Source organism: Ursus maritimus, unplaced genomic scaffold (genome assembly GCF_017311325.1).
Source record: "Ursus maritimus isolate PB19 unplaced genomic scaffold, ASM1731132v1 scaffold_9, whole genome shotgun sequence".
NCBI lineage: Eukaryota > Metazoa > Chordata > Mammalia > Carnivora > Ursidae > Ursus > Ursus maritimus.
In genome coordinates this window covers 37,188,055-37,200,401 of record NW_024427107.1, presented here as the reverse complement: position 1 = coordinate 37,200,401, position 12,347 = coordinate 37,188,055, and the positions used below count along the sequence as shown (strand labels likewise).

The 12,347-nt window shown below is 39.5% G+C and overlaps 1 protein-coding gene across 2 annotated transcripts in view; it reads right to left on the bottom strand.

Moving 5' to 3' along the window:
* The window catches only part of NECAB1 (N-terminal EF-hand calcium binding protein 1), a 222,406-nt gene that overhangs the window by 136,831 nt on the left and 73,228 nt on the right, over positions 1 to 12,347 (bottom strand). For both annotated transcript variants that reach the window (XR_005833662.1, XM_040625788.1), the window contains exon 4: positions 11,856 to 11,881. Coding sequence is in view for 1 of the 2 variants with exons in the window: in XM_040625788.1 (XP_040481722.1) it covers positions 11,856 to 11,881 (26 nt within the window). In the remaining variant the exon portion in view is untranslated. The remainder of the gene's footprint in view (positions 1 to 11,855; positions 11,882 to 12,347) is intronic.

Below are 12,347 nucleotides of genomic sequence, written 5' to 3'. Positions count from 1 at the left end.
AAGGAGTTCATCACCACTAGGCTGGCCTTACGAGAAATGTTAAAGAGACTTCTTTAAGCTGAAATGAAAGGGTACTAATTATTAATAGGAGCACACATGAAAGGATAAATCTCACTGGTATAGGTAAACGTATAGTAAAATTTAGAATAATCTCATGTTGGAAAAGTGGAGGGTTAATCACTTATAAAACTAGTATGAAGGTTAAAAGACAAAAGTATCCAAATAATGATAACTACAGTAATTTGTTACCAGATACACAAGATAAAAATATGTAAATTGTGACATCTAAAACATAAAAGGTTTCACAGGAGTGAGGGAATAAAATTGTAGAGCTTTAGAATGTGTTCAAACTTAAGTTGTTATCAAGTTAAAACAGACAGTTATAAATAGTTTTATGTAAGCCTCATGGTAACCACAAAGCAAAAACCTACAGCAGACACAGACACACACACACACACACACACACACACACAGAAAACTGAAATACACCACTACAGAAAAACATCAAATCACAAAGAAAGAAAGAGAAAAAGGAACAGAGGAACTACAAAACAGTCAGGAAACAATCAATGATATATAAATAAGAACATACATATCAATACTTACTTTAAATGCAAATGGACTAAATTCATTAATCAAAAGACAGAATGGATGGATGAATTTAAAAAATCCATCTATATGCTTCCAACAAGAGACTCATTTGAGATATAAGGACACAGACTGAAAGTGAAGGGATAGAAAAAGATATTCCATGCAAGCAGAAACCAAAAGAAAGCTTGAGTAGTTATACTTATATCAGATAAAATAAACTTTAAGACAAAGATAATTTAAAAAAGACAGAGAAAGTTATTATAAATGATAAAGGGTCAATCCACCAAAAGAATATTACATTTATAAATATATAGGCACATAACATAGGAGCACATAAATATGTAAGGCATATAATAACACACCTAAAGAGAGAAATATACAGTAATACAATAATAGTAAAGGACTTTAATATGCCACTTACATCAACAGATCATTCAGACAGAAAAATCAATAAACAATGGCCTTAAATGACACATTAGACTAAATGGGTTATATATACACACATACATATGTATGTATACACACACACACACACACACACACACACACACCATTCCATCCAAAAGCAACAATATACAAATTCTTCTCAAGTACACAGGATAGATCATATGTTAGGTAACAAAACAAGTCTTAATAAATCTAAGAAGACTGAAATCATACCAAGCATCTTATCTGACCACAATGGTATGAAACTAGAAATCAATTACAAGATGAAAATGAAAATTCACAAATATGTGGAGATTAAACTACATGCTTCTGAACAACCATGAATCAAAGAAGAAATCAAAAGAGAACGTCAAAAACACCTTGAGACAAATGAAAGTGAAAATACGACATAACAAAACTTATGGGATGTAGAAAAAGCAGTTGTAAAAGGCAAGTTCATAGAGCTAAATGCCTACCTCCATCAAGAAACAACAAAGATCTCAAATAACCGACCTCTGTACCTCAAGAAACTAAGAAAACTAAAAAGAACAAATGACGCCCAAAGTTAGGAGAATGAAGGTATTAACAAAGATCAGAGCAGAAATAAATGAAATAGAGACCAAAAAGACAATAAATCAATGAAAGTAAGAGCTGGGTTTTTCTGGAAAGATAAACAAAATTGCCATTTAGCTAGATTGACTAAGAAAAAAAGAGGACTAAATATCAGAAATGAAAGAGACATTACAACTGATAGAATAGAAATACAAAGGATCATAAGAGACTACTATGAACCACTACGTACCAACAAGTTGGACAACCTAAAAGAAGTGGATAAATTCCTAGAACAGAAATATACACCCTACAAAGACTAACTCACAACAAAATAGAAAATTTGAATAGACCAATTACTAGTGAGAAAATCGATTCGGTAATCAAAAACCTTTCAAACGGGCGCCTGGGTGGCACAGCGGTTAAGCGTCTGCCTTCGGCTCAGGGCGTGATCCCAGCGTTATGGGATCGAGCCCCACATCAGGCTCTTCCGCTATGAGCCTGCTTCTTCCTCTCCCGCTCCCCCTGCTTGTGTTCCCTCTCTCGCTGGCTGTCTCTATCCTGTCGAATAAATAAATAAAATCTTTAAAAAAAAAAAAAAAAACTCTCAAACAAACAGAAGTCCAGAACCAGATATCTTCACTGGTGAATTCTACCAAACATTTAAAGAACAATAGCAAACCTCAAATTCTTCAAAAAAGTGGTAGAGGAAGGAATATTTCAAAACTCACTTTATATGGCCATATCACCTTCCTACCAAAACCAGACAAGCACACTACAAAAAACTACAAGTCAGTATCCCTCATGAACACAGATGTAAAAATCCGCAACAAAATATTAGCTAACTGAAATCAACAATACATTAAAAGGATCATACACCATCAAGTGGACTTTTTCCAGAGATGTAAGGATGGTTCAACACCCATAAAAATCAAGCATTGGATAAAATTCCATGATCATTCATGATAAAAACTCTCAAAGTGTGTATAGAGGTAACATAATAAAGGACACCTCAACATAATAAAGGACAAATACAATAAGCCCACAGCTAACATCATATCAATGTTGAAAAGTTTAAACTTTTGCTCTAAAATCAGGAAGAAGATACCACTTTTATTCAACAGAGTATTGGAAGTCTTAGCCAAAATAATTAGGCATGAAAAAGAAAAGTCATCCAAGTCAGAGAGGAAAGGTAACTGTCACTGTTTGACAGGATATTATAAATAGAAAACCCTAAAGACTCTACCAAAAAACTGTTAGAATCAACAAATTCAGTAAAGCTACAGGGTACAAAATCACTATATAAAAATCGGATGTATTTCTATATATTAAAAATGAACTACTAGAAAACTAAAGAAAATCCCAGTTTTAATTGCCTTTAAAGAATATCTAAGAATAAATTTAACCAAGGAAGTAAAAAATCTGCACATAACCTATAAAAACTGTAATATATTGATGAAAGAAATTGAAGACAAGTGGAAAATTAGTCTGTGCTCAGGGACTGTAAGAATATTGTTAAAACGTCCATATTATCCAAAGCGATTTACAGATTCAATTCAAACCCTACAAAAATTCCAATGGTATTTTTTAGAAATAGAAAAAACAATCCTAAAATTTGTATAGAATCACGAAAGATCCCAAATAGCAAAAGCAATTTGAGAAAGAACAAAGCTGAAGAGCATCACACTTCACAATTTAAAGTTATACTATAAGCTATGGTAATCAAAACAGTATGTTACTGGCATAAAAAGACACATAGATCAACAGAAGAGCCCAGAAATAAACCCATGCATATATGGCCAATTAACTTATGACAAAGGAGCCAAGATATGCAATGAGGAAAGGGCACTCTTTTTAATAAAAGGTGTTAGGAAATCTGGACAGCTATATGCAAAGGAAAAAAAAATCCTGAAACCCTATCTTTCACCATACCCAAAAAATCAACTTAAATTGGATTAAAGGTTTAGATTTAAGACCTGAAACCATATAACTCCTAGAAGAAAACACAGATGGTAAGTTCCTTGACATCAGTCTTTGCAACGATTTTTTTTTTTTTTTGGATCTGACAACCAAAAGCAAAGGCAACAAATTATAAAACACATGGAACTACATCAAACTAAAAAGCTTCTGCAAAGCAAAGGAAACAAAAACAAAATGAAAATGCAACCTACTGAATAGAAGATATTTGCAAATCATACATCTGGTTAAATGGTTAATATCCAAAATATATAAAGAACTCATACAGCACGATAGCAAACACAAACAAAAAACCAAAATGGGCAGGACTAGAATAGACATTTTCCGAAAGAAGACATACACCTGACAAGCAGGTACGTGAAAAGGTGTCCAACGCGGCTAATCACCAGAGAACTGCGATCAAAAGCACAGGGAGATAGCAGCTGTCGGAGTGTGCGTTATCCGAAGGACAGTAGGTAAGTGTCGGTGAAAACGTGGGGGAAAAGGAACCCTTGTGCACTGTTGGTGGGAATGTAAATTGGCAGTCACTACAGAAAACATTGTGAAGGTTCCCCCAAAATGAAAAATAGAACTACTGTATGGTTCAGCAATTCCACTTCAGGATATTTATCCAAAGGAAACAAAAACACTAACTCAAAAAAACCCGTGGACTTCCATGTTCATAGCACCATTATTTATAATAGCCAGGACATGGAAGCAACCAAGTGGCCATCAATGTATAACTAGGTGAAGAAAATGCAGTTAATATATACACAATGGAGTATTATTTAGACATGAAAAGATAGAAACCCGACCATATGCAACAATACGGATAGACCTTGAGGGCATTTTGCTAAGTGAAATAAGTCAGAGAAATACAAATACTCTATCATCACACTTGTTTGTGGAATTAAAAAAACAACTTCTAGATACAGATTGCTGAGTTGGTGAAATAAATGATGGTGGTCAAAAGGTACAAATTTCCAGGGGCGCCTGGGTGGCACAGCGGTTAAGCGTCTGCCTTCGGCTCAGGGCATGATCCCGGCGTTATGGGATCGAGCCCCACATCAGGCTCCTCCGCTATGAGCCTGCTTCTTCCTCTCCCACTCCCCCTGCTTGTGTTCCCTCTCTCACTGGCTGTCTCTATCTCTGTCGAATAAATAAAATCTTTAAAAAAAAAAAAAAAGGTACAAATTTCCAGCTATAAAATAAGTCATGGGATGTAATGTGCAACACAGTGACTATAGTTAATAATACGGTATTATGTATCTGAAAGTTGCTAAGAGACTAAATCTTAAAGTTCTCATTACAAGACAAAAAACTGTGTAGTGATGGACTAATTGTAGCGATCATTTCATAATATAAATACCAAATCATTGTTATATACTTGAAATTAATGTCGATTAGATCTCAAATCACACACTGCAGTACCCTACTATGAAATAAAGATGTTTTCAGATTAACCTCCCACCCCCCAAAAAGTACAGGTCAAAGAATGCTGAAGTCCATCTGCAGGGAATCCAGGACAGCTTCACAGAGCAGGCACGACAAGGCCGGGATTAACAGATGAACAGGACTTAATCTGCTAGATAACCAGAGGAAGGGTAAACAAAGGCATGGAAGCAGGTGATCTTTTGTCGTATTTACAGGAACACAAGTAGGTCAGCCGTGGGGGCACAGAAAGGACAAGACTGAAAGGTATTTGAGGAGAAGCAGCAACAAGGAAGCAGGGTGCCAAAAATCAGTGATGAGAGAGGAAGTTGGAAATGTTGCAAGTATTCCTAGCTAGTGCTCTAAATTTACCCTCAAGTCTAGGTCAGTATTTCTGACCATCTACATCAGAATCTTCTAGAGAATTCTTGAGCCCCAGTGTTCGAGATGTGGTCTGGACCAGCAGCATCAGTATGACCTGGGAACTTGTTAGAATACAGCATCTCGTGCGCCCGGGTTGCTCAGTTGGTTATGCGTCCAACTCCTCATTTAGGCTCAGGTCATGATCTCAGGGCCATGGGATGAAACCTGGCATTGCCTTGGGCTCCACACTCAGCAGGGAGTCTGCGTGGGACTCTCAGTCTCCCTTTCCCTCTGCCCCTCCCCCTCTGGACTGGCGCATGCGCACTCTCTCTCTCTCTCTCTCTCCAGTAAATAAATAAATCTTTAAAAAAAAAAAAGAATGTAGCATCTGAAGCCCACTCAGACCTACTGAGCCAGAATCTGCATTTTAATAAGCCCCCAGGTGATCTGTAGGCACATTTAAGTTTGGGAAGCACTGCCCTAGAGTACTTGTTAGAAAGGAAGACTGAGAAGGTCCCATCACTGAATCAGAATTTTTGGGTTAAGGCCAAGAAAGCACCATGTTTTATAGACATGCCAGAATAGATTATTACCTGGAATAAATCTGAGAATCACTACAGGCAATGGGAAGCCATGGGACAATTTTGAAAAGTAGAGTGACATCCTCCAATATTCTCATGAGAAAGGTTATCCTGCATACGCCGTGGCAAGTTTGGGAAATGTTGGTGACACACCATCAGGACAGACAATATAGCATCAATTGCCAGGAGTGATTTCATCCCAGAACAAGGACCCCGCACCATGCTGAAGCTATGAGGTGAGGGTAGGTAGGAACTTGACATTTCAGCAGTATGTCTGCACGCTCAAAGATGCGGCAAGCAGGAAAAGAAGACCAGTGATGGCTTCCCAAGTGACTGAGCTTGGACAGTTTCATTCCTGTTACTGTGCTCCAGTGCCTCATTTCAATCACGGTTCCAGAGTGAGCTGGGCAAAGGAGTTTGGTCCTCAAATCGTAGCATTAGAGAGAAAGAAAGATCCAGAATAAATACTGGTTCATTAAAACTGGTTTGTTGACAGCATGGCCCACTGAGAGTCACTCAAGCCACAGGCCAGATGGGAGAACATGCAAAATCCCAGGCAGGAGGTAGAGGTGGGGGGTTAAGTCAGGGCAGGGACGGAGGTGGAAGTGATTGGGATAGAAAGCAATGACTGCAGCAGAATCACTCATCCAGGGACTGGATGTGAAGACTGAAGGCAGCTACCCAGCAGAAAGTGCGCCAGCCTTTACAGACTTTGGGCGAGAAGGGGAGCTCCAGCCTGGGGGTCCTGAGTGTGCAGGCCTGAGGGAGCACTTGTGGCGGGTAACGCAGAGCAGGAGCTCCAGAGAAGCAGAAATTAGTGAGGTAGTGACCGAAAGGTGGGAATCATCCATCACTCACAAACACCAACGACTGTTGGTGCAGGGGCACACTCGGGGCTTGCATCTGTGCTCCAGCTGTTGCGGTCACACCAAGGCCATTCAGGCAGCCTCTATCCTTCAGCCCTCTGCACTCTGGACCCGTTCTCCTATTCTAACAGCATATTTGTAAGTTCGGGGTCCGAGGCTGACCAGAAGAGCCAGGACAACTCTGGTCCTTCCAGAGGAAGGGCCAAGAACTCCAGAACACACCTCATTCTCAAGATGTAATCTTCCTTGTGGCCTGGGCTCAGAGCTTCACTTCATACGTGCCCCGAAGGGTCAGAGTGAAGCAGAGCAGGAGTGAAGATGGAGATACGCCTCAGGGTGACCTCTATCCCTTCAACTCAATACCTATGGAGCACAGATAAAATGCTGAATACATGCACGGTCTCAGGACAGTGCCCAAAGAATCCAATATATGTGGAACTCCTTCTACGTCTTTTGCTTGTAGCGTGCCTTTTCTTAAAGTCTATAATATGATTTGCTATAGTATCAAAAGACAAAATAAAAAGAGCTGCACGGTTCTGTGTGGGGAAAACAAAACAAACACTCTTGACCTCTGAGAACTAGAATAATTTCCTGGAGAAATCTACTTCTTTAAAATCTGCATACGAGTTTCATGGGCAAGAGCAAAGCAGAATTGTATAGCGCATATGGAAATGTGTGACCACCAATTCTCATCAGTGTAAGTGAAGAACCTTTGCAAGGTAAGAGTCTGAACATTGTTTTATAAGAATAGAGCATTATTTATAAACAGACTTATTCGACAAACTGCCTATCAGAAAGAAAATTATCTCCTCGTGGAAATTCAATGCAACATCTTCCCTAATAATATGCTAACCAAAGGTTAGTTTCTCCCTTCCCTGTTGTACTTAACTGGTGGTGTCACGTCACCAAGTTTTGTTTTGTTTTCCTAGTCTGCACCTTAATCCTCCAGGTGGTTGTGTTTTCAGGTTTGGCCTAAGAATTTCAAGTTAGAACCAGAGCTCCACACCCTCCACCAAGGCCACACTGGGAACTCATCTCACAAAGCATTCTCATGAGTTTAGATGGATCCTACAGTCTGTACCTTGTCACAGCTTCCCAAGCAGTATACTAGGTCGGGAGGACAATACTGAGATGGCAGAGAATGGAGAGGCGGGGGAACTCATGCTCTGAATGGAGGTGTCAGTTGGGAATCTAAGGGAATGCATATCAGTATCATGTAAAATGTTTTACACCTACTTTTTTTAAAGTAGGCTCCACGGCCAGCATGGAGCCCAATGCAGGGCTAGAGCTCACAACCCTGAGATCGAGACCTGAGCTGAGATTAAGAGTCAGATGTTCAACTGACTGAGCCACCCAGGTGCCCTTCTTTTTAGTGATTTTATAAATGTGCCAGGTAGCCACAGCTCTAGTAGTCTGGAAGAGGAACAGTGCCTTTTGATCCTCCAGCATTTGACTTGGCTGGCACAGGTACCTCTCAGCACTGCCCAGGGGTCACACGGAGGCCATTCGGGCAGCCTCTACCTGTCAGCCCTGGGTAGGGTCCGGAAAGTAAGAATTTTACTCCTGATAGATTTTAGATTACAGCTAAAGATGGAATGAACAGAGAACCAAAGACTTAAAGCCAGAGTTCAAACACATACACCTAGTTGTAACTGAGTTATGTACTGACTGATAAGCTATGGCCTAAAGCTGCTAGCTGGGAAGGCCTCCCTAACTATGGGAAGAGTGAATAACGTGGCATGCCTCAACACTGCTGGTGGGCGTGCAAACTAAAGACTCTTTGACCAAGTAATTATGCCTACAGGCACCTATCATACAGAACTACTCACACAAGAGTACGAAGATAATACAAATGAGGATATTTACTTCAATGCTGTTTGTCCAAGTGAAAAGCTGGAAACAACCCGAAAATCCACAAAAAGGGATTTGATTGAGAAGTGAAGGTGAACGCACCACATCTGCAGTCTCTTTAATGAAATGAACAGCGTGCAGCTGCACTGATCCTATAGTATATCTCGCTGTCGGAAAAATTATCTATCAAGGCACATGTACCAATGTCAATTTATGAATAAAAATATCTGGAAGGTATGCTCCAAGCAGTTAGCAGCAGAGATTAGGGAGAAAGGGGAGAGGGGGAAAAGGAGACCGACATTTCCTCTTAAATGGCTATGCAATTCTGTATTACTAAATTTTAAAAAAACTAAGTATGATTTTCATAACTAAAATAAATCAACACTTTATTTTAATAGCTTTTGATTTCTAGGTCCATAATTTAGTAAATGAACAAACTAAGTAAAAGCAAAAGAATGAACATTTTAGATTCTTGGACCTTTTAACTGCTTCTGTGAAAGAGCCCATGAACTCTTCTTTCCATACTGATCACGTGCCATCCCTCCCATGCGCGAGGGCGAATTTGTGTGGGGTGTGAGTTGACAGATTTTACTTGCTCGCACTGAAGCATTTGGTTTTGATTAGAATCCAACTTAAATATTTACTTTATATTTACAAAATAACGAGACATGAAACTATACTCTGGAAATTAAAATGCATGTTCTTGAACAGAGAGGGGGAGGATTATAACACATGATTGGGAGTATAATCACTGGGTTTAAAAATACAGAGCAATTTGGTTGCATTAAAACCCTATATACTAGGGGTGCCTGGGTGGCTGGGTCAGTTAAATGTCTGTCTCTTGATTTCGGCTCAGATCATGATCCCAGGGTCTTGAGATCAAGCGCCACATCGGGCTCTGGCTAGGAGTGGAGGCTGCTTGGGATTCTCTCTCTGTCCCTGTCCCTCTGCCCCACCTCCCACTCCCAGCCTGCATGCATGCTCTCTCTCTTTAAAAAGAAAAAAAAAACCCAACAAACCCATATACTAGTTCCCTAACCATGGGGAAAATCATAGTCAGAGCTTTCTCCAGTAAAAACAGAGTAGGTTCCTAATCTAGTTCTACTATTAGCGAAGACAAGTTAAAGTTTTTTTTTTGTAGAGGATTAAGCGAAGATACACGATCATACTAAGAAAGGATAATGTAATATGCCTTAGTGACAACACATAAGCAACACAGCAAATAAAGAAGACCCACTAAATGTCTTACGTTAAAAGCCCTTATAACAGTGTGATTTCTCATGAGCCATGCCTACGCAGGCAAAGTTGGGTAGAAAACAAAAAGAATTATCTGGATGATTTGAGGAAATCATTACTTGGCCTGAGCTATCTAGATACTTAAGGCACATGGGATCTCCTAACCTCACAAAATTATTGGGATACTCTCCCCACTTCACTGGCAGGGACCATCTGCACGTGCATGAGAACGGATCACAACTTGACCTTTATAGCGATTGCTATTCTTTAGAAAGCCTGGTGGCCATTGTCCCCATGGGCCCTTTGGCCCACTGGGCACAGTTTAATGCCCATGTGTGGATGGGTCATGGTTGGATTATGCGTGAAAGCATGTCAGGATTTTCCCTGTTTTTCTTTACTAGTGTTTCATAATTCACAAAATCATGACCTGCTTTGGCATCAGACCCCTGCCTCTGCATGAACAACGTGCATTTCAGTTGGATTCTTCCCAGTGAACAGGAGATAGACACTGCGCAGGAACAAAACCAGTGTTTTAGGACCATTGGAAAATTGGAAAGCTTACGGTGATTACCATATTTGTGTTGTTCAGAGCTATTTTCTTGAAACCTAGTGTTTTGGTTTTTTTTTAAGATGTTATTTATTTATTTGACAGAAAGAAAGACAGCCAGCGAGAGAGGGAACACAGGCAGGGGGAGTGGGAGAGGAAGAAGCAGGCTCCCAGCGGAGGAGCCTGATGTGGGGCTCGATCCCAGGGATCCAGGATCACGCCCCGAGCCGAAGGCAGATGCTTAACAACTGCGCCACCCAGGCGCCCTGAAACCTCGTGTTCTGATATTTTGTCCTGACATAACCTCACTCGGTGTTGCTCTACCATTTAATGAAATGGAAGATAACCACTCTTGAATACCGTAAAATGGACTTTGTGATGATTTGGTAAACTTTAAATTTGTAAGAACTATGAGATGTTCAGCAAGCGCTCGTGACTTCAGTTAGGAGTTTCAGATAATCTCATTTGTAAAATTATTTTTAAAAAACCTAGACAACAAAATCAAACTTGGACAAGGTGTTATCTCATACAATTACCTTAAAACATAAAACTTAAAAACTCCCAGCATTCAGAGAAAAATAGCTGTTTCACACTGAATAGTCTCACAATGTTTCATAATTTTCTCATAAGAAAAAACAAATCTCAGAAATATTGGCCTTTTCCACCTTCCCAGCCTGTGACCTTTGTTTCCAACCAAGAGGATGAAGAAAATAAATGAAGAGGTTATAAGTCAAGAATCTGTAGAAATTCCTCTCTCCCTCGAAACTTGTTTTGCAAGTGACATTTAACATTCCAGAACTGCTTAGGGAGATATGGAACAAAGTTGTTTTTATATGTCAAGGGGGTCAGTTTTGCAAAAACAGTGGTAAGAGGCAATATACTTGAAGAGAATAATGAAGTTGTATTAAACACCAATGTAAAAATATATTCAAACTAGTGGAGAATTTGCTATTGTTAAACTAATTGTATCAAGTGGAAAACAATTCTTCTCCATGAACAAATTAATGAGCCCCAACTCTTTCTCCAGTGAAATACACGCTTGAGTAAAACAGATGAAGATAGGGGCGCCTGGGTGGCGCAGTTGTTAAGCATCTGCCTTCAGCTCAGGGCGTGATCCCGGCATTATGGGATCGAGCCCCACATCAGGCTCCTCTGCTATGAGCCTGCTTCTTCCTCTCCCACTCCCCCTGCTTGTGTTCCCTCTCTCGCTGGCTATCTCTATCTCTGTTAAGTAAATAAATAAAATCTTTAAAAAAAAAAAAAAACAGATGAAGATAAATCCCTTGAGATCTCAATTATCTTTTACTATATTCCAAATCTAGGACATTAATTTCAGGGTATGTAGAAATTTAAATAAGATGGTGCTCTTTTTCAACCTAAAGCAAGTAGTTTGATTCCCCACCCCTCCTCCCCAAATACCACAACTTTGCCCACCCCTCCCCCCATAATACAACTTACCACATAGTTCTTCTGTGTCAAGATTGCTGAAAAGGAAAAAAAAATTGTTACTTTGGTAATATTTACCTTTTTAAATACTTAAATACAGTTATTCCCCAATCTATATTATTATATTAATAATAATAGTTATGGTATTTCTCTTACAAATTCTACATTGCTTTGTCAATCATATTAACAATGATTACATCAGATTCTATCTTTGAGCAAATAATTCCTGGGGTTAGTGTTTCCACCAGTATCATGCTGGGGAATACTGCTTAACTGTGAAGAACATAAACTCTGGAGCCAGAATGCCTGAGTTCAAATGCCGACTCTACCATTTACTGCCCACAAGTACTTTGCATCCCTGGGTCTCAGTTCCTCAACCACAAGACGGGGAAAATAAGTTCTGTGTCATATGAATGCAGTAGGATGTAAATGGGTTAATACATATAAAACCATTAAAAGAGTAACCTGCACAAAATAAGCACTTAATAAACGTTAGCTCTCAGG